Source organism: Polyodon spathula, chromosome 15 (genome assembly GCF_017654505.1).
Source record: "Polyodon spathula isolate WHYD16114869_AA chromosome 15, ASM1765450v1, whole genome shotgun sequence".
NCBI classification, from domain to species: domain Eukaryota; kingdom Metazoa; phylum Chordata; class Actinopteri; order Acipenseriformes; family Polyodontidae; genus Polyodon; species Polyodon spathula.
This window is the reverse complement of record NC_054548.1, coordinates 32662101-32685887: the sequence shown is the minus strand read 5'-3', so window position 1 is coordinate 32685887 and position 23787 is coordinate 32662101. Positions and strand designations below refer to the sequence as shown.

Genomic DNA, 23787 nt, shown 5'->3' with positions numbered 1-23787 from the left:
GGTCATAGATCATGTGACGAAGCTAAGGCTCTCGATACATCAACAGAAGAGCAACTTCGCACAGTCTCATCCCACAGTGTTCCTGGGGATCAAACTGATTTCTGAGCATGCTTCCCTCACTGTTGGAAGACAGTATTTGGTCGTTGGAAGCCACACTATTCAGAGAGGCTGCTGTCCTACATATATCAAAGGTTGTTGTACACCTCGAGAATCCTTCCACTAGGGCTGCTGAGAATGCGCCTGCTTCAAGCCTGGGTAAATACGCTCAAGGTGCACCCGGTCTGAGATCGGTACTGGCTGGTGCGAGTGTCCAGACAATGCTGGAAGACACTGGAGTGGTGGCTCCATCCCAGCAATCTGCGCATCAGATCCCCTCATAGAAGGGAAGTGGTCACTACACTACAGAGCCTGGGCTGGGGAGTGGTCTGGAATGGGAGAGGAATAAGAGGTAAGTGAATGGGACATGGGCATTTATGTGCGCTTGCTGCCATAGAGCTGCAAGTAGTAAACCTGGCGTTCATTTTCGCCAGCAGTTAGTGCACAAACATGTGCTGGTCCAGACGGACAATGCTACAGTGGTAGCCTACATAAACCACCAAGGCCTACGCTCGCCGGGCCTTCACCACGCAGCGCACAGAACCCTGTCCTGGATGCACTGAAACTTGTTTTCCATCAGGGCGGTTTACCTCCCTGGTGTGGGCAAGAAGGCAGCAGACCTGTCCAGAAGAGCTCCAGACAGCTCAGAATGGAGACTGCATCCTCAAGTGGTGAAACAGATTTGGGAGAGGTTTCAATCTGCATGAGTCTACCGTATTGCCCCCTTTGGTTCTCCATCGAGGGGAGGGCCTTGGGAAGAGACGCGCTAGCTCAACCCTGGCCACGGGGGCTCTTGTATGCGTTCCTTCTGCTACCATTAATACCCCTGACACTAGAGAGGATTAGGGTGGAGGGAGCACAGGTTCTGCTAGTTGCACCCAGGTGGCAGAGGTGCCCCTGGTTTGCTCGGCGTGTCGGGTCAACTGTGGCAGCTCCCGCTGCGCAAGGATCCCCTGAGCCAAGCGAAGGGGCTATTATGGCACCCTAACCTAGCCCAGCTCCAACTCTGGGACTGGCCGTTGAACGGAGCAGTCTATTCAGATGTAGTTTTCCAGATGCAGTGGTGGAAACATTACAGTCTGCTAGGGTGCTGAACACTACAGCCCAGTATTCATACAAATGGAAAGTTTTCCAAGACTAGTGCATTGCTGAAGGTCACGATCCTGTGACCTGCCCTATTGAGACGATATTAATCTTACAACACCTGTTTGACGCAGGAAAATCAGCGTCCACTTTGAAGGTATATCTGGCAGTAATATCAGTGTGCCATGATAAAATTGACTGTGTCCCCTGGGGCACATTTCCTGGCAGTGCAATTTCTTAAAGGTGCTCGGAGACTTCGTCCTCCCATGAAAAGTATGGTCCCCAAGTGGGATCTAGAACTGGTACTGCGGGTCCTTTTACGGGTCCCCCATTCAAACCCATGGCGTCGGTAGAACTGCGCCGTTTCCTTGAAGGTGGAGTTTTTAATAACTGTTATGTCTGCTAGACAAGTAAGTGAGCTTCATGTGCTGTCCATCAATGACACGTGTGGCTTTTACTGGAAATGATTCGCGGGTAACATTAAAAACAAATTCAGCCTTTTTACCAAAGGTGGTATCTTCATTCCATATTAACCAGCCGGTGGTTTTTAAAACTTTCAGACCTCCCCCGCACGAGTCAGAGGAGGACTGTAGACGGCACACGCTCGTCCCAGTTCGGACTCTGCGCTGTTACCTGGGTAGGACGACATCCTGGAGACAGTCCAACCAGCTGTTTGTCTGCTACGGGTCCCGCTCTAGAGGTCAGGCCCTATCGAAGCAAAGTCTAGCGCATTGGGTGGCAGATGCTATACGCTTGGCGTATGAACAGATGGACTCCCCCTTACTGATAGACATTACGGCTCATTCTACCAGGGGCCAGGAAACTTCGTGGGCTTTCCTTCGTGGTGCCTCCTTTAGATTTATGCAATGCTGCTACATGGACAGGTAGTCCAGACATTTTGCGCATTTCTACCGCCTTGATGTTGCAAACTGAACGAGACCCTCTTTGGGCTCTAGGGTGTTGCAGGCGGCATGCCCTTAGGCATGCTATTGCCGTGAAACTGTACTGTCGGTAATCTGGAGCCACGACCACTTTGGTATAGTTTCCCATTCGGTAACGGTTGTCATTCCATTGAAAGGAAATGTTAGGTTATTGCCATATCCCTGGTTCCCTGGAAGAGAATGACAACCATTACCCTTCAAGGTCGTGTCCCCAGCTGACCTCTGTTTTCGAAAGAAAATGGCGGTATGCCACTGTGAGGACGTCCCTCTTCAGCAGGAGGTGGGAGGGACCTCCTCCTCACAGCAGGGCCCTGATAGGGCAGCTTTTTTATATACGCTCAGTGATTGGCAGTCAGAGAGGGCTCTTCCCATTCGGTAATGGTTGTCATTCTCTTTCAAATAACCTAATGTTCCATTTGTTAAAGGTTATGGTGGTTTGTTCTGGGGTTTAGTCTTTTTAGTACTCATGTACCATGTGGTATCTTTTCAAAACACTCCTCCAAACAGAGGCCTGGCTGAGAGGGACAGTGTGGACGGTAGTACCGTGTATTCCTCTGCATGCCCTTGCGGGAACACTTGCTGCACTTTTGTGGTCTTGCTTTACACCCAGATGGTGGCAGCGTTGGTATGAAATGACATTCAGTAAGTCTAGCCACTGTCTCTAATCTTACCATTTCTGGCATTTCTTGGCCGGCAAATATGAGGCTGGAGATGACAGAAGTCTGAAAGGCTAGAAAAGGAAGCTTGTTTTCTGGAGCCGTACAGTACACAACGTGGCTGTTGTATAATGAAATCTGGACCATGTACATGGTGAGTTTTTAATACCATGCCATGGTCTTCCTTGCAGCATTGTACTGCCTTAGGATTTGGTCTGACTTTATCTATACCTTCCATGTGTCTACACTCGGGCTTACTTGTGCTAGAGTTTTTTTTTTTTTTTTTTTTTTTTATGTGTATTTCATTGCCAGTAGTTCCTCCCAGCGCTGGTTTTGCCGCGCCTCTGTTTCTTGGTTGCCAATTGATGGGGAAATCCCTTCTGGTTTGGTCTTATTATGCCACAAGCAATTGTTTGGAATGTGTACAAGGCTCTAAACAGAGGGATTCCTGCGTAGAAGTTGTCTACATACAAATGGTAGCCCAAATTTAGGAGGGGTGAAGCCATATCCCTTACAATTCTCTGGTCTGCAACCATGGGGGCAGCCAGGCAGCTCAATCTGAGAGTCCTTCCCTGTGTACACACTGAACCAATGAGTGTAGCCAGTGGAGATCTCCGTTTAATCCCATAACGGCCATGTTTCATGGGAATATACCGTTTTAAATAGGTTCGGTTAGGGGCTCCAGCTCAATGTCCATTGGCTGCTCTTACTGCTGTTGGATTTTTCACTGGAGGAAGAGTCACTCTGAACATAATCACTACAGAGTCATCAGGCACAAAATCTGAGTCTTGACTCCATTAGGAGGTCAGCAACAGCCTCTGCACTGAGCCATTTCAAAATTTAACAATAAAATAAACACAAATCAAATTCAAGGCCATTTTTATCCCAATTTACATATTTTAAATGTAGCAAATGGAAACTTAATAAATTCAAATTGTTGGGAAAGGAGAAAAAATGGATCTGTACAATATTTATTGAAAAAACAACCCCCAATAATCATTAGTTACTGTAAAATTGTAGAAAATATAAAATCAATAAATACTAATCAAAATAGTTTTTACAAGCAGGGGGGTGGGGAATGCAGAATAGGAAAAATAACACTAACACAATTTTTGTTCCTGGGTAGTAAGTGTTATTTTCTAATTGCTTATGCCTCAAAAGTATAGAAAATGGCTATTATTCCCCACAAACTTTGCTTTTGTGACCAGGGCAATGATATTTCAAAATATCTCTATTTCCAATGGGAAAATAGGCAAATGTGTGTCTTTTCGTTCACAGTCAGAAAAATACAACATATGAATCCAAATTAACATGTATTTATACTAAAGTAATACAAAAATGACTACAAAAGATTTAGAAGTGATTAGTTTTTCGAGATTTACAATTAGTATAATTACAATCCTTCTCAATTAGTACAGTATTATAAAAATAAGTTATGTATTTATACAGTATATATTACTGTAATACTGTACATTGTGTTTTTTGTATGCATAGCTATGTAAATGTGTATGTACAGTAGGTGTTTAAACAACATGAAAAAAGGAATGAAAACATGAGTCATTGCAAGTATAAAAAACAATTACAACAAAAACATTGCATTTACGTTAATCTTATTGTTATCCTGGCACACTGAAGGCTGCATTTTGGTGGTGGGTGACAGTGGGCTTAATTTGTCTGAGGAGGAGGAGACAGGCATTACATCATCTGAACTTTTTGCGTAAGGTCGAATTTGCGTAAGTCAGGTCTTGCGTAACCCGGGGAGCGTCTGTCGAATGATCAAGCTCACTAGAGTAGTTTCTCTCCAACACCAACTATACCATAAGAACAATTTAACTGCAGTACCTCCCACACACCTGATACATTACAATGGTGTCATGTGATGACAGCCAGGAGCATTTAATATTTCTTTACCGTCATATAAACAAACAAGATGTAGTCAAATACAGTAGGCCGATGTTGTTGTTAATTTTATGAAACACAGGTACTAATCAAGGGTAAACCCCCCCCCTTTTTTTTTTTTTTTTTTTATGAATCCACATTTTTGGGGTTTCCATAAGGGTCATTTTACACGTGAAATGGTGATGCTCTTGTGCGTTTGGGAGAAATACTCGGGTAAATCAGGTTTGTGGCAGAAAAAACTGCCAGAGGGGGATAGGGTAAATCTCATTTACTCGTATAAATGATGAAACACAGGAAAATCCACGTTCAATTTTGCATGGAAACCCACGTTTCACATGTAAATGTTAATGAGTGTATTTATCCTTAACTACAAATATTGCAAGGGAGCAGGTCGGTTCTTACTGTGGATTCCATGACAGAAGAAAGTAGTGGCTGAAGGGTGATTTCATGGTTAGCAGTGGTGTAGCTCACCTTAGTGATAATGCGGGCGGCTTTTTTTTATTGTGATTTATGTAAACACCCACTTGACCATGGGTTGTGCTTGTTTTTGGCTTGTTGTGAAAGGCAGTGCCACTTTTTTTTTTCTCGAGACTGTCACCTTCACAGGCAGGCACTGATTCTTAAACCTAATTTTGTTGACAAGTTTGTGCAGGATACAGCAGGCAGTGGCGATTTTGGGAAACAGCAGGTTTGTGCATTTGAGAAAGAACATAAAGTTTACAAACGAGAGGAGGCCATTCGCCCCGTCTTGCTCGTTTGGTTGTTTGTTAGTAGCTTATTGATCCCAGAATCTCATCAAGCAGCTTCTTGAAGGATCCCAGGGTGTCGGCTTCAACAACATTACTGGGGAGTTGATTCCAGACCCTCACAATTCTCTGTGCAAAAAAGTGCCTCCTATTTTCTGTTCTGAATGCCCCTTTGTCTAATCTCCATTTGTGACCCCTGGTCCTTTGTTTCTTTTTTCAGGCTGAAAAAGTCCCTTGGGTCGACATTGTCAATACCTTTTAGAATTTTGAATGCTTGAATTAGGTCGCCACGTAGTCTTCTTTGTTCAAGACTGAACAGATTCAATTCTTTTAGCCTGTCTGCATATGACATGCCTTTTAAGCCCGGAATAATTCTGGTCGCTCTTCTTTGCACTCTTTCTAGAGCAGCAATATCTTTTTTATAGCGAGGTGACCAGAACTGCACACAATATTCAAGATGAGGTCTTACAAGTGCATTGTACAGTTTTAACATTACTTCCCTTGATTTAAATTCAACACTTTTCACAATGTATCCGAGCATCTTGTTAGCCTTTTTTATAGCTTCCCCACATTGCCTAGATGAAGACATTTCTGAGTCAACAAAAACTCCTAGGTCTTTTTCATAGATTCCTTCTCCAATTTCAGTATCTCCCATATGTTATTTATAATGCACATTTTTATTTCCTGTGTGCAGTGCCTTACACTGTTCTCTATTAAATGTCATTTGCCACGTGTCTGCCCAGTTCTGCATCTTGTCTAGATCATTTTGAATGACCTTTGCTGCTGCAACAGTGTTTGCCACTCCTCCTACTTTTGTGTCGTCTGCAAATTTAACAAGTTTGCTTACTATACCAGAATCTAGATCATTAATGTAGATTAGGAATAGCAGAGGACCTAATACTGATCCCTGTGGTACACCGCTGGTTACCACACTCCATTCTGAGGTTTTTCCTCTAATCAGTACTTTCTGTTTTCTACATGTTAACCACTCCCTAATCCATGTACATGTGTTTCCTTGAATCCCAACTGCGTTCAGTTTGAGAATGAATCTTTTGTGCGGGACTTTGTCAAAAGCTTTCTGGAAATCTAAATAAACCATGTCATATGCTTTGCAATTATCCATTATCGATGTTGCATCCTCAAAAAAATCAAGCAAGTTAGTTAGACACGATCTCCCTTTCCTGAAACCATGTTGACTGTCTCCCAGGACCCTGTTACCATATAGGTAATTTTCCATTTTGGATCTTGGAGGCAGACTCGTGAAATTAATTGGAGATGAAAAGCAATTACTCTTTGCAGTACAAATTAAGACTGTGCTGCTGCTTATACAAAAAATGAAAAAAGGCGGGTTGCATAGAGGATTTATATTGGACCCTGACAAACGATAAAACGAGGGAGTGGTTGTACAGTATTTATTAGCCTATTTTGTTTTTCTGTTGGTCTCTCCCTATATTGCTGCCCTAGATATATAGTGGATTTATATTGGATCCCAACACCTGCGAAATATTGTGGGTGGTGTATAATGAAATTAAAGCCACCAACCTAATGCTATGTAATGCAACACCAACGAAAGTCTCTATGTTCAGTGCAAACGCATAACGCGAAAATCGAACGTGGCAGATGGTGGCTACCCAAAGACCACAGCAATGGAGGCTACAAAGGGGTTACATTTGTAAGCCTGAATAAATATACTTGAATGCAGCTGATCTTCAGTTCTGGAACCTCATACAGAAATATGAACATGGGGTCATATGTGTATGATTCTATTTTGGGCACTGGTAGGTCTTAAATGTGTTGGGTAAAGTGGGGGGAAAAAAAGTTTCAGAGTTAAATATATAGTAACCTAAAAATGTTAATATTGACTTTGCTATTTGTTCAGTGTGTTCATAAAGTTTATTCAAAGCCATCTGCTGTTTTAACATTGTGGTTCAACATTTTCTAAATTTCACGTTGCTTTTTTTTTTTTTTTTGTAGTTCCGCAGAGAGGAGGATGCTGAGAAAGCTGTGATGGATTTAAACAACCGATGGTTCAACGGACAGCCTATTCATGCAGAGCTTTCGCCTGTGACAGACTTCAGGGAAGCCTGCTGTCGCCAATATGAAATGGGGTAACTGGCATGGCCTGTTTTTAATAGCAGATTTTCATTTGCTAAAACCAGAAAGTTGCTACGACGACTCTGTTTCCTTTTCAAAGATACTGAAATGCTCTTGCCACAGAAAAGTATTTTGATGCTAAACATTCAGACTTGGTGCATTTTTCTTGAAGTTTCTTTGTCTCATGACATCTCTATTTAAATTACAGAGAGTGCACCCGAGGTGGGTTTTGCAACTTTATGCATCTGAAGCCCATTTCCAGGGAGCTACGTCGGGAACTGTATGGCCGCCGTCGGAAAAGGTAGAGTTGCAGTTTAAAACTTAGGAGGTTCCCATGCTGAGGGTAATCTTGCTTTGCTTCATGAACTAGCTTGTGTCCTTCTATAGATGAAACATTACCCTTTGAAAAAATAACCAGCAAAGGGAAATGAGCTTTTATATTTTGGCTTGTAATAATTGTCTTCTATAAACTTAGATTAATTTTGCAAGTGAAACCAGAAAGCATGATTTTATCAGTGTCCTCATTTTTTAAGAAGCACCAACTTTCAGCAGTCAAGGAGCTTCTGTGTTTCTTTAATTCCCGTCTGGCATGGTGAACTCAATTATAATTAGGGCCTCTGATTTTCTGTTTTAAACAAAAACACCCCCAGATACAAAAAAATGAAACCGGTGGATAGCCAGTAAACACTGGAAATGGTTAATCAATTCACGTTGACTTTACCCTTTTCCCTTTAAAACCTACTGCAAACATAATAAATACATTTCCCAATGCTGCTGGGCAATGTCCCGTCTGCCTGCCTGCCTGCCTGCATCTGTCATTGATTCGTTCTGAATACTTTAAACCTGCCCCAGCTACTGAGTGACAGCACATTCCTACATTTCTATTGGAGACTGCGCTTGCTAGATCTAAAACAAAGTTAGTCAGGATGGAGGCTTGTTAGCAGGATTTTAATCTGTATTATAGTTAAGATACAGAGGATTTAAAACAATTGTGGTGAAATGTACAAAAATGCCTACACACAAAACCCCAGAAATAATGTGCCTGTAGGATAGGGATTTTGTTGTGGAAGACAAAGGAAAGAAGGCACAATATAAGTGTGCAAGTACTGTTGAGTTACTACTATACATATTTTGACAGAAAAAAACCTCAAACACCAATAGTAAGCATTTTAATTCCTTCCATTGTAACTACATAATATAATTATCATGCTTCTACAAGTTTACAAACCACTTGGTATTGTTTTCCATTGTAAAAGCAATATTGAAATTAGTCCCAGAGTGGTTTGCCTGGTAAAAGCACAGCCGCATGGTGTGCAGTGCAGGTTTGCGTCCTGGCTGTGCGGAATCGCTGGGAGTTCTGAAGGGAGCATTGCATTGACTCTGACACTCGTGTCTTAGGGAGGCAAAACTGGCAGTGACTTTTTCTTCTCGTCACGCTACAGCGAACTCTGCTGGTCAAAACCCACATGCAGGGCTGACCTTTGTCCTCCTGATGTCAGTTGCTTGTTGACATCTGCTCTTGCTTTCCTTGGTATAAAAGAGGAAGCTGGATCGGAAGACGTTCACACCACTTTCAGTTCTCTTGAGCTGTGTGGGGAATTGCTGAGTTGGGGGTAAAATAATTGGACATTCCAAATTGGGGAGAAAATCAGGTTAAGTAATTGGTGCTGTAATAAATTTAAAGGAATATTGAAACCTCTCTGATCAAACTGAACAGGCAGGGCTCTACGTTTTTAGATTTTTAACTACTCTCCTCTCGAGCCACTAAGCTAGTGTTTTTACTGGCCCGGATGCAATTTTATCTGGCCCAATATATTTATTTTTTCATGGTGGCTTTTATTTTCAGTATGTTTCTAACTGTGTATAGTTACACACAGTTATTTCTTTCAAATTTTGTGCACAAATTTGTTTACATCCCTGTTGGTGAACATTTCTCCTTTGCCAAGATAATCCATCCACTTGACAGGTGTGGCATATCAAGAAGCTGATTAAACAGCATGATCATTACACAGGTGCACCTTGTGCTGGGGACAATAAAAGGCCACTCTAAAATGTGCAGTTTTGTCACAACACAATGCCACATATGTCTCAAGTTTTGAGGGAGCGTGCAGTTGGCATGCTGACTGCAGGAATGTCCATCAGTGCTGTTGCCAGAGAATTGATTGTTTATTTCTCTACCATAAGCCACCTCCAGCATTGTTTTAGAGAATTTGGCAGTATGTCCAAATGGCCTCGCAACCGCAAACCACGTGTAACCACGCCAGCCCAGGACCTCCACATCCGGCTTCTTCATCTGCGGGATTGTCTGAGACCAGCCAGTCGGACAGCTGATGAAACTGTAGGTTTGCACAACCGAAGAATTTCTGCACAAACTGTCAGAAACCGTCTCTGGGGAAGCTCATCTGCGTGCTAGTCTACCTCACCAGGGTCATGAACAGACTGCAGTTCGGCGTTGTAACTGACTTCAATGGGCAAATGCTGGAGAAGTGTGCTCTTCACAGATGAATCCCAGTTTCAACTGTACCGGGCAGATGGCAGACAGCATGTATGGCGTCGTGTGGGCGAGCGGTTTGCTGATGTCAAAGTTGTGGCAGTGGGGTTATGGTATGGGCAGGCATAAGCTACGGACGATGAACACAGTTGCATTTTATCTATGGCAATTTGAATGCACGGAGATACCGTGATGAGATCCTGAGGCCCATTGTCGTGCCATTCATGAGGCAAATGGTGGTGTCACAAGATACTGACTGGTTTTCTGATCCACACCCCAACCTTCTTTTTTTTTAACGTATCTGTGACCAACAGATGCTTATCTGTATTCCCAGTCATGTGAAATCCATAGATTAGGGCCTAATGAATTTATTTCAATTGACTGATTTCCTTATATGAACTGTAACTCGGTAAAATCTTTGAAATTATTGCATGTTGCATTTATATTTTTGTTCAGTGTATAAGAAAAGGCAAGATACTTGGAGTTGGAAAGGAGGTTTTTTTTTTGTTTGTTTGTTTTTTAAACTCTGGGCTGCTGTTCAATATAAAACATCAACTGTTGACTTTCTGTGAATGGATGGAGTAACGGCAACATTTGCACTGACCAATAAAAGTACAACCAGGTATCCTTGTTTTGAATTATTTACAGGTTATTGATTAAACAAAGTAACTTGACTTGGATTGATCTGATGTCAGTACTTAATGGCTAGTTGTTATTGGTAATGTTAAACTGTTGGAATATATTCTTTTTTGGCCAGGTTACGATATTTACACCAAGATTATTTTATAAATATTTGTTAAACAGATGTAGAATATTTAGGTTGCTATATGATAGGTGGTACCCGGCTAAACTTTACTAGCTTACGCTGTTATTGCATATGCCTTTGGTAGCGTAAGGGACCAGAGCTCGGGTAATCGAATACACAAAAAAGGTTGCACTCTGTTTATTCAAATAGGAAACCATTTGAAATTCTCATCCTTACTCATAATAATAAACACTATTAAAACAATATTCATAGTACAAAATAATAGGAATTGTATATACAGCGTTGTCACTTGTGTAGCCTCTCCCAAGTCAGCGCCAATATTGCTGAGTGAACCAGCGAGTCCTGGAAAGATTGTGAATGGCATTTTCACTTGAACACATCAGACCCCAAATCCGAGTGTTAGACGATTTGATTGCGTATCTCGGTATCCATCAGGACACCTTATTGTGAGACTGGATATGATGTAAACGAAGTGTTGAATTCACAACAAATGAAGCTGCTGTTTTATCTGCAAGTCTGGGAAACTGACGCCAAACAAGGCAAAGCGTTACTTAAAAAAAGCGTTTTTTTTTCTCTTTTATAATGAAACCTCCACTCTAAATGTTTCGTTTTTTTTTTTTTGTTTCCATAAGTACATTCTTTGTTTTATTGATTTCAGCGCTTTCCTTCTGGCTTATTGGTTGCTTAGTTGTAGAAAACCTGATTTTGTAAAAGATTTTGCCGCGGGAACGAGTATCAGCACAGCAGTCTGCGATTCTGACCTTACAAATATGATGTGCGGCGGGAAAGTTAGGATTAGTTAGTTATGTTTTTAAAAAAATGGTTTTTGTAAATTTAAATTTTCAGCTTTGACACACTGGCCCGTTTTCCTGGATTCATGAAACGGAAGCCATGTGCTATATATAATATATAAAAAAAATACACACGCACTCAGTGTACAAAACATTTGGAACACCTGCTCTTTCCATGAAATAGACTGACAAGGAGAATCCAGATGAAAGCTATGATCCCTTGTTGATGTAACCTGTTAAATCCACTTCAATCAGTGTAGATGAAGGGGAGACAGGTTAAAAAATGATTTGTCTTGACACAGTTGAGACATGGATTGTGTATGGGTGCCATTGAAAGGGTAAATGGGCAAGACAAAAGATTTAAATCCCTTTGAACGGGGTATGGTAGGTGCCAGGTGTGCTGGGTTCAGTGTGTCAAAACCTGCAACACTGCTGGGTTTTTCACTCAACAGTTTCCCATGTGCATCAAGAATGGTCCATTACCCAGCCAACAGCAAGCCAGTGGTTGAAAACGGCTCATTTATGAGAGAGGCCAAAGGAGCCTGCCACTAATTGTGCAGAGCAACAGAGGGGCTACAGTTAGTCAACTGACAGTCCAGTACAATATTGGTGCCAAAAGACCCATAAGAGAATGCACAACTCATCGTACCTTGACACGAATGGGATATGGCAGCTGCCGACCTAACAGAGTTCAACTTCTTTCAGCAAAACGCAAGAAACTGCGGTTGCAGTGGGCTAAGGAACGAAAATACTGGACACTGGAAAAACATTGCCTGGTCATCTGAATCCTGGTTCCTGCTGTTCCTCCCTTATGGGAGGACTAGGGTATGGAGAAAACCACATGAGTACGTGCATCCATCATGCTGCGTGTCAACATTGCAGGCTGGTGGTGGTGGTGTGGGGTGTGTGTTCATGGCACACATTGGGCCTCTTGATAAAAGTGGAGCAACGTTTGAATGCCACAGGATATCTGAACATCATTGCCAATCAGGTGCATCCCTTCATGGCAGCAGTGTATCCATCTGCTAATGGATTTTTTTCAGCAGGATAATGCCCCATGCCACAAGGCTTGGATTGTCCAGGAATGGTTCCACAAACATGACAGTGAATTTAGGTTACTGCAGTGGCCTGCCCAGTCACCAGATCTCAATCCAATTGAGCATCTGGGATGAGATGGAACGAGCTATTCTGAGTAGAGATCCACTACCAGCCAACTTGACACAACTGTGGGAAGCATTGGAGTCAACGTGTTCCAGCATCCCTGTGGAACGCTTTCAACACCTTGTAGAGTCCATGCCACGACGAATTGAGGCTGTTCTGAGGGCAAAAGGGGGTGCAACTCCATATTAGGAAGGTGTTCCTAATGTTTTGTACGTTCGGTGTGTGTATATCTTGTCTGTCTGTCACCGACCCAGTCGGGCCTGTGATGCTTCATAACTGTGGGCCAAAATGCAATCTCTACCAGGCCATGGTTAATGTTGAACCCCGACAGGTTTGCCACCTTGCCCACATTGACTTAGTAGCCCTGGCAGTCCAAGTTATTCTGTATTGTCTACCAATAAGTTGGGGCGGTTGATATACTTCAAAATATATCATAATAATTTTGCTGTTCTACATTGAGGAGGTATTTTTTCAACACTAGAACATTTAAAATGAATTACCAAGGGTATCCATGGGTAAACATGAAAGTATTTTCTTTCACAATTTCACTAATTATTGAACTTATAATTATACTCAACATAACCAACTTCACCACATGTTAAAATAGTAAATAGAGATCAACCATTTTTTTTGTATTGCCTCGCTTTACATCAATTTTTCAAAAACCAGTGTTCCATGCACCATAGGTCACGTTTTGTGCAGCCTGTCAGATGTTGCATGGCTGGGCTTAACTAAGTAACCACAAGATATAATTTATTTCCAATGCAACTACAACCAATAATCCTCTCTGCTGATGAATTGACATTTTGTGCAGCCATCTAATGCTGCAAGGGTGGTCTTGACGGGATATAGTTCAGTTACCAAACAAACTCCACCAACTTGTTATTTCAGTCAGTCTTGTACAGATGCACAAAAAAGTGCAACACCTAATTTATAGCTCTCATCAGTCAACTTTTTCAGTCGATTCATGGTAAATGTATGACAGCACATTCATGACTAAATGTAGTTTTAAAAACACTGCTCTTTAATTCACTGTTAGTTCGTTCTTTTTTTTTCTCGCACTCAATATGCTGTCATAGGCAAACGTGAAACCCGGTTTATATCCCAAATTGCCTGCACAGCAACCGAGGTATAAAGCGGGTTCATCTAACTGCAGTGAAAATGTCAACAGCTTGCATAACAATACGAACATCAATTAAATATAAATAAAAATGAGATTTATATATAAAAGTGTCACCCTCTACTTCTAATCATTTCAGTAAACAAATTTATCCACAGTATAGATTTAAGTACAAAGAAATATGAATGTCAGTGTTGCCTCCTACTTGCATTCCATTCTAACTGCATTTGACATGTCTGTTTCTTAGTATTGCACTAAAGTAATGAAACATGGTGTGAACCAGTTACTATTCACAGATTTATATCAAATACAAACGCATACATAGAGTAAAATGGATTACTGTACATGGGATGGTACTGTTTATACATGTATATACTTCTAAATAAATGTTTAGAATACCCCAGTTCATTTCTTGCATGTTTTGGATGTCTTGTCCTTTTGAAATAATAGAAAATACAAATAGTATAGTAATAGTGTAGTAGACCAGTAACAAGATTTGTGATGCGTATGAAAATTGGCAGAAACGTACTCCCTTAATATTGTGAACAATGTGAGACGTGTGGGCATCGCTATGACCAGTTAAGTTTGGTCAGTTTCAAGATGGCTGCAAAATGATTTCCGGTACATATGTTTCTACACTAATACACACATTCAAACTTTAATTTCTTTACCTTTTCATGGCACTATCTGCTTGGAAATAGGCAGGAATGTACTTTGGGACATGCTGAACAATGTTAGATGTCGATACCAATCAAAAGGTTTGCTACACGACCTCTAATACAGAGCATATTATTAGAACAAAAGAGCAGTATTAGAACAAAATCTAACATCTGTCTGAAAACTGTCATTACAATTTAAGAGCAGTTACTACATTCTCCATTGCATCAAAATAGCCCAACACTATAGTCTATTTTTGGTGCTGAAGTAATTTTAGCAGCTAACTTGAAATAAGTGGTGGCTGTGCCCACACATCTGACAACATTCAAGAGTACACATCTGCTGAATCTGGTACTTCTATCACAAAGAGCAATACTTACACATCTACTTCGCTAAAATAGAAAGTTTTTTGGGGCTGTGTGAACAGGATGGCTTTGCAGGGGTGACATCAGACCAGAAATAGACTCCAAACAATGATGAATGTGGTGAGTTTTATTGCAAATAATAAACAAAAAGGCTTAAACAAAACATGATACAGCAGTTGAGGCCAAAATAAAAAGGTAAACGAAGCGGACAACACTAAACAAGACAGTGGACGAACAGACAATTACCGTCTGGCACTTCCAGCACGCTGTAGCAATTGTTCTCAAAACCTCTCTCCTGTTCTCCACTGACTAACACACAACCCAGAGTCAATGAAAACATGCTGTTTTATATGCAGCTGCACCGAGACTCGATTTGCTAATCAATCGTTCAATTGGAGTTTCGGTACAACTGTACAAATTAAGTGTAATTCCCCGTGCTCACATATTCCATTTTACCTGCAGGTGAAATGCTGTGCAATCCTCGTGCCTAAATACAAATATACATTTTAAACACTTGTGCTCGTAACCCATATTTATATCCTGTGTATTTTATACATAAACACCAACATTAACACACTACATACAACATAAAACACTTATAAACATAAAGGGGCGGGACACTGCCACAGGCTGAAAAAAAAAAAAAAAAAAAAAATGCTCCATGCAAGTGATCTGGGAATGTGATACCTGTGAGTGACAGCTGCAACACAAATGAGTCTATCTTCAATGCGAACAGCCTATCAATCAAGCAGTGTAAATAAGCAGAGGCAAGTCTGGCAGGTTCGCAAGTGTCGGAAAGAAGGGACGCATAATGCAAAGTCGAATGGGGTACCCAAAGACCACAGCAATGGAGGCTGCAAAGGGGTTACATTTACAACATGATTATATTTCTTTTTTTTTTTTTTAGTACCATAACTGAACAAATGGGTCACATGATTCTCACTGGAAACTAACTAAATGTACCCCCCACTGCTTTTTATAAATGAAGCACTATTTGCTTTTGAATACAAATGTTTTCCTCATAATCCCCCCTCAGACTGGTTTGTTTGTTTGTTTGTTTAAATCTTAACTAGTAAAGAGCAGTGACACTTTCTAGGTAAAACTAGCCTGAATAAATATACTTGAATGCAGCTGATCTTAATTTCTGGAACCCCATACAGAAAAGTGAACATAGGGTCATGTGTGTATGATTCTATTTTAGTTACTGGTAGGTCTTAAATGTATTGGGTAAATATCTAGTAGCCTAGAAATGTTAATATTGAATACCGTTTGAATCCCATTGTTTGATTTCTACAACTTGTCAAGGAAACTGGAGACTAGTTGCTGTTGTAATTCGTGTATATACGCCGATGTACGATATACCACTATCAATAACATTTGTTATTCATACCGATATTAACAATAATACTGGTGTATCGACTCTCTCTACCTATAAGGTATATTGGATTTTAATGAATTGCGAGCTTTGTCTTAAACTTGCACCTGCTTTTGTCTTGTCAGACATCGGTCTCGCTCAAGGTCCCGTGAAAGGCGTTCGAGGTCCAGAGATCGTGGTGAGCGAGGAGACCGTGGAGGCAGAGGTGGTCGTGATCGTGAAAGACGGAGATCTAGGGATCGTGAGAGATCTGGTCGATTCTGAGAAAATAGGAGTGTTTCTCCACCTAGAATATGTTGTCTTACAATTACCAAAATGTTCAGTATGTTGTAATTGTAACTTCTTATTTCTTTCTTTTTTTAAACCTTGCATTCTCAATAAAACAACTTTGTAGTGATTCCATATTGTGTATGTGTGTGTGTGTGTGTGGTTTCTCCCTTTCAGTGGAAAACAATGGATCCGTCGTCTGTGATTCTCTACCCAAAGTTCAATCATGTCTATCGTGCAAGAAACTCAAGTGCTAGTTATTTTACAAAGTTGCCACTTTTTTTCTTTGTTTACAAACCATTTGATCTGATATATTCCCCTTAGATTATGCCCCTGGGGATGCACGGTTTCCTATTTCTTGTAGTTCCTTACATTTTAACCTTAAGCCATATCAATAAACACCACGCACTTTGAAGTCTTTACAGTTGACAGTATGTAGGTACACAGCAGTGTTTTCTGATTCAATATAGTTACAGATGTCTAAGAATGAATGGTTCCAGATAAATTGTTATAGGAATCCTATAAATTCCTGTGTTTTGAATACATGAATATTTTTGGTTAGTGGCAGCAATGTACGCAATACAGTATGTTTTCATGTTTGTAGTAACATTTGTATCTGACATTTGTTTTCTCTTTTACGCAGTTCCAATTGTGAAATGCAACTATACTTCATTTTAACTGATATGTGTACAAACTGGTCTCCCTTATTCAGTCAGTTAAAATATTTAATCACATGATTCAATATTAAGTACATAATTTAGTCTCTTTTTATTATTCCTAAACAAAATTGCTGTTTTTATTTCTACATGAAATGAAAACTGATGAAATCACAAGGCAAGGCACCTGCGATGTTGACACGCTAGCTTTCTTTGCAACGCAGCCTGAGAAACCAGAGCCTGTAGCTCCTGCAAGAGTTCAGTGTGGTTTACGCAAGTCGCAGCAATCCTAATGTCTGCACTACTGTGAACATTCTGAATAGCGATCTCCATTCATCATTTGAACATACTGTATCCCAAGTTAATGACATAAATAGCATTGAGAAGAACCGTCTCATTAAAGCAGAAATCCTGATTAGGCTGCACCAACTGTGAGGTAAATGTTTTGCTTACTCGTGCTTTCCATTGTTTTCTATGTAAGTCAGCGTTTCCATTATTACTCTAATGCTCAGAGACCAAGTATCGTGGAGCTCTCCACCTTGTGAAGATTTTCTGCGTGAGAATTCTCGTGATCTTTGGTGTTTTGCTGACATGTGGAACTTCTCCAGCCTTTTTGAATAATAGTCCACTATCACCTGTAAATATTGGTTACCCAATTTATTGTGTGGAAGTGGGTCCATCAGGTCTATCCCCAACCTCTCTATTGGAGCCTCATTGTGTAGACTGGAGCAGACCTGCTAGCTTTATATTAGTGGGTTTAAACTGACAGATTAGTATCCTTTAGAACAGAAGACCACCAAGCCACTTCTAAAATACAAAGGAGCATTTTAAGATGGCCTCCTAAAGGATTATTGTGAAAGTACATTAGAAAGCATAGTTTTAAAGATTCTGGAACCACAAATTGAAAACAATAACCTCCATTTGCTATAGGAACCTTTCGATAGATCAAACCTTGTTCCATCCCAAATGTGATGCGACTTGTTTTGTTGGAAGTTGACTAAGATTGGCAATGATGTCAGCTATATCTGGATTGAGTGGCCGCTATTTCATCCAGGGAGATCAGAGCTGTAAGCTGGAGACTTACTTGTATACACTGCAACAGAGCCATCACTTTGGAAGAGTGCATGAAATAATGCGTCAAGAACTATATTCAAGCTTCCTCTTCTATAATGAACCTTAAAATTAAACTGTTGTAACCAAAAGGTCCAACAAGTGAGTCGAGATGAAGTTTTGGGGTGTGTGACAGGCTGGTTAGTGGTGACGTCAGGCCAGAGTGCAGGAAGGAAAACAAAGAAAAGTAGTGCGGTGCAAAAAGACACGCTGTGCGCCTTTTATTCAAACACAAAAATGAAATTAAAATGTTTAACCAAAATAATCGCCCACAGCACAGAAAATAAAAGTGAACAAAAACAAATCGCGAATACTAATAGGTCAGGCTGGGAAATCGCCTTCACTGTTCCTATATGTATTACTTTTAAACTCCTCTCTCCTCTCCCTCTCGTTCTCACTCTTGTTCTCCACTTCCAAACATCCACCCAGAGTGCAGGTTTATATACAGGTGACCTCTCCCGATTTAGCAACAAATTAAATCACTTAATTCGGGTGATGGCCACCTTCCGCACAAGGTTTTTAATCATTCCTGGCAGAGGACATGCTGCTACCTCACTTCTGCCAGAGTCTAAAATAAAAACAAAACAATAACAAAACAAACCGCACGGCTATGCTATCATTTTAATACAATAACAATAACCACGGCTTTCACCATCATAAATACAATAAATAAATTAATAAACAAACACAAAATAACACAGGGCAGAGGGGGAGACCCCATTCTAAACATAAACAACTGTACAGTGCTCCATGTGCAAAGCACACTTGGCCCCAACATCCACCTCCCCCCTCAGTCTTCAAGTCCTGGAAGAGGGGGGAGCAAGGTGTCGATGGTGGCGGCTATGGTGGGAGGTCCCTCACCCCCCACTCCTTCATGGCTGGCAGCTCCCTCTTCCGGGGCTTCAGCCACTGTTCCTCCTGGTGCGAAAGTGTGGCTGGGGGAGCTGGTCTGACACCCCTCCCTCCCCCCCTTCTTCGTGGCCGGCAGCTTCGTGACGAGTTGTATGTGTTGTTGTGCTTGACCTGGCGACTCCGCACAAATGAGCTAGTCATCCAGGTAGTTTTGAACTCTGATACCCTCGAGTCTCAGAGTGGCCAGAATAGCGTCCATACATTCCGTAAAAATGCATGGTCTCGTAGCCTTTTACTTCAAAGACAAACCGAAGGTACTTCTACTGCCCTGGTTTTATGGAAATGTGGAAGTAGGCATCCTGTAAGTCCACTGTCGTGAACCAGTCGCCTGGCCTGATGGACTGCGACAGCCGTCGCAGGGTCAACATCTTCAACTGCCTGTGGCTCAGATACAGGTTGACCGTATAAGGCTGCCGTCCTGTTTGGGCACCAGAAAGTATTTTGAGTAGAACCCTCCGACCATGTCAGAGGATGGTAAGATGCGAATAGCGTGCTTGTGCAGGAGGGTTTCTAGCTCCTGAGCCAGTGAGTCATTGGCTCAGGGGTCCTTGACCAGCCTATGGTCCACGCCGCGAAAGGGGAGTGGTCCTTGGCTGAATTGTAACGAGTACCCCCGACGCATAGTGGTGAGCACCCAAGAATCGTGGGTGCATTGGTCCCAGTAGTCCATATGGTCCCTGGAGAAGGGGCCCTGGGCCTGTTGTAGCAATGTCCTAAGGCTGCTGCTTCAACTAGTACCTGAGATTTTTTGCCAGGCACATTGCACTGAAACCGTTTGTGCCTACCACAACGTATGGTGAAATGCAGTTGGCTCAACGTACTAGCGACTGCTGGAGGATCGCATGGACTGCCCTGAGGCTGCTGCTGTGGCCGGGGTGGTGGTCTCTAATCCCACTGCTTCTTAGGCGGTGGTGCAGGCTTAGGGACAAGGTCATTGAACACCTTTGTTGCTTCCCTTACCGCAGGGCCAAAAGTATGCCCTGGCGTAATGGGCACATCAAGCAGACCAGCCTTATTCCTCTTCGTCAGCCTGGCTTGAGAAGCCATAGCTGACGGTGTGCTGCTACCAATGCTGCCATACTCCGCCCTTTTGCTTGACTCAGGAGTTTCGCCAGCCATAGCAACATGTGAGAGATTAACTGCAGCTTGTCCGTCTGATCAGCGGTGTCCCACCTCAGCAGTGGAGCTCCAAATGTAGCTCTGGTAAGCCACCAGACCTGTATTGTAGTTGCCCAAATGCGCAACAAAGGGATCAGCGGAGTAGGATTTCCTTATAAGGACCACCTTGACCCTACATTGCTTGTTCGGGTAAGAAGCGTCCTTGGACAGCAATTCCAGGTTTGCTGGCTGTGCCAAGGCTGGTATGGTCAATCCCATAGAGGGAAACTAGACCAGTCCCATCTAATCCCTCTCGTACACCCTACAGGTCGTGCCCGACGAGTGTTGCCATGACGAGGTAAGCTACTGACAAAAATCCGGGTGGATGGGAGGGGCTTCAGATGGAATCTCCTTATGCTTGTCAAACACTGAGCACCTCTCGGCCTTTGCTCTTGGCCATGGCACCTTAAGTGCTTCATTTGCTCGACGCATCAAGGGTATAGCTCCTTAGGTAACGTAGGTAGGGGCAGTGAATCCGATGCTGATTGTTCCTCCAATACAAACCCTTCTTGCGCCTCTGCTTCTTCCAAAGCAAGGACAGAGAGAGCATCCTCCTTTTTCTCCTCCACCGACCTAAATGGAGGGGGAGGGGGGGAGAAGTCACTGTGTGTGTGACGGAACAGGTGCTTGTGTCACCATAGACACAGCAGTTGCCTGTGCTGGCAAAGCCTGCTCCTGCAACAACTTGGTTAGAGTTGACTGCTGTTGCTGGAACATCTCATACATATTATGCCAGTGGTCCGATGACCTGGACCTGTGCCTCTTCTATTTACTCCTTGGAGGGTAGGAGAAGAAGCAGGAGAGGAAGAGGATGAGGAGGAGGAAGTGGGGCTTCTCCTGTGTCCCTTCCTAGAGGTTGGCTCCCTGGAGCTACATGCCCTGCCACTGCACTCCGCAGAATAGGGCCTCTGGCTACATGCCCTGGCACTGCGGTCCGCAGTATAAGGCCTCTGGCTACGTGCCCTGGCACTGCGATCCGCAGAATAGGGCCTCTGGCTACGTTCCTTGGAATGGCGCTCCTTAGAGCAGCGTTCCTCGGAACTGCACTCCCTAGAGCACCCCCTACTGCTATCAACTGTCTCTGTAGGAGGTAGTTGTGCAGGAGTGAAGGAGCGATCACTCAACTGGTGCATAAGCCTGGTCTGTAGGGATTGCTTGCTGAAAACAGCACACTGTGCGCAAAAGGCAGGGTCCTCCAGAGCTCGCTCTGTGTGTTCCTGGCCATGCATGTTTCATGCATTTCTCATGGCCATCAGCTGCTGGCAGCTTGGCACCACAGTCAACACAACTGTGAAACATAGTGCTTAGTGCCTATGTAATAGGCTGAGCACAAACGAAAAATAACTAGCACTGAGCTATGCTCTGTATCTAGCTTGGTATCTACAGACTAGTAAAACACTAGTCTTTTACCTAACATCTAGTACAACTGGTACCAAAAGCAAGCAAGCTTGGTACTAATTCTAGTATTGACAGCAATATGTTGGTACCAGCAAACCTGGTACTGAAGTAGTTTAGATACTGAGTATGAATACTACCGGTACCAAAACTAATTGAAGACGGCTCGGTACCGATCGTTAGTACCGTAAGTACCGAGATGTTGGTACCGCAAAGTCTGCTTTTTTTTTTTTTTTTTTAACACGACATCGATACGGGACGTTAATACTCACCTAACAGCCCCAGTACCGAGAGGATAGGTACCATTCGCGTTATGTATCGCGTCAATATAGAGTCGGTACCGAGTACCTACTCTAAGGTTTCGTCCACTCTGGTACCGAGGTACAAAGAAGAAGATGACAACCTTGTGCTAAAGCACAACAGTAGCAAGGCAATCCCACAAAAAGCAGGAGATCTCATGAAAAAATGCACGCCAGCTAACTCTACAGTCAAGAAGACTGTGTAGAATGAGCAGCACGAATACTACACTCAGTCACAGTTACAGGCGAAGATAGCCTCTGTACTACAGCTGTAATACAGAGAGTCCTGTGAGCCCACAGAACTTGATCCATTTTCTGTAAAACAAAGAAAAACAAGGGAAGGGAGTAAACAATAATTTAACAGCACTGATACACAAGATAAAGAAACTATCCCAGCCGGGGTAGTACTATATTTTTATTTACTTATTTTTATTTCTGGAACAGAGCCCTGTCCAGACAAGAGTACTTCGCTGCAAAGAGTGAGCTAGACCCAGGTGGGGTGAACACAAGTCGTAGGCTCCCACTGGCACACGGCTGCTTCGGGCAACTAGTTCAAAAACTCGGCAGAAAGTTTTTTTTTTTTTTTTTTTTTTTTTAACCACGGTAGAATTTATCGACCGAAGGCAAAGACAGAATCTGCAAAAAACACTTAAATAAGACACAAATCAAGTAAGTAATGAGAAACTTAGCTCAGGTGGTTTTACTCTTAGTGAAAAAGGAAAAGTGAATTTGCAAATGGCCGCAGTGTGCTTTTGTTGGGGCAACTTTCACTGCGTCATGCACACTCACTAGAGTTTGTTGGCATACATGCTTCAGTTCTTGGGTTCTTAAAGGAGAATAATCCATTAGTGATGGTTTATATTTCGTATTTGTAAGAGAATCAAACTCCCTGCTGCCCTATACCTCTGCTGCTCCCTTCTCTCCTCCTTCTCCTCTAATCTCTCCTCTACTAAACGCTCCTATTTCCAATCTATTATCCAATCCTCCACTAACAACCCCCGGAAACTATTCTCTACCTTCTCCTCCCTCCTCAACCCTCCCCTTCCTCCTCCCTCCTCTATCTTCTCTGACGACTGCCTTTTTCTTCTCTAAAATCTTTGATATCCGCAAACTCTTTATCAACACTCTCTCCCCCTCTCCATTCTCAATCTAACCTCCTTTTCTTCACCTCATCATCTTCCCCCTCCTCTGATCTCTCTATTTCCATTCCTTTGGAATCTACCACACTCACTCCTCCTCAGCCAAGAACCTTGGAGTCACCCTGGACCCCTGTTCTCTACTCCCAGCACATCTCTACTCTAGCACGCACCTGCTGTTTCTTCCTGGGCAACATATGAAGAATCCAACCTTTTCTCACCAACTACTTCACGCGACTCCTCTCCAGGCCCTGGTACTCTCCTGCCTAGACTATTGCAACTCCCTCCTGGCCGGTCCCCGTGTCTGCAACCCATTCACTCCAGCTCATGCAGAACTCCGCTGCACGCCTAGTGTTCTCTCTGCCTCGCTTTTCATATGTTACTCTACTGCTCCGCTCACTCCACTGGCTCCCGATCACTGCTCGCATACAGTTCAAGTACTCGCCTACCAATGCCTTGACCAGACCGCACCCAGCTACCTCCAGACCCTCATCTCCCCCTACACCGCCACCCAACCTCTCAGCTTCGCCTGCAGCAGAAGACTGGCTGTACCTCCCCTGCCTCCAGAGCCCACTCCTTCTCCACCCTGACCCCGCAGCGGTGGAATGACCTT

The 23787-nt window shown here is 42.7% G+C and overlaps 1 protein-coding gene across 1 annotated transcript in view; it reads left to right on the top strand.

The window, feature by feature from the left end:
• LOC121327763 (splicing factor U2AF 35 kDa subunit) overlaps nt 1-16643 on the top strand; it is a 40006-nt gene extending 23363 nt beyond the window's left edge. Inside the window, exons 6-8 of the mRNA XM_041271950.1 lie at nt 7396-7529; nt 7724-7816; nt 16367-16643. Of these exons, the coding sequence (XP_041127884.1) occupies nt 7396-7529; nt 7724-7816; nt 16367-16505 (366 nt within the window). The 3' untranslated portion in view covers nt 16506-16643. The remainder of the gene's footprint in view (nt 1-7395; nt 7530-7723; nt 7817-16366) is intronic.
• Nucleotides 16644-23787: the final 7144 nt, after the last annotated feature.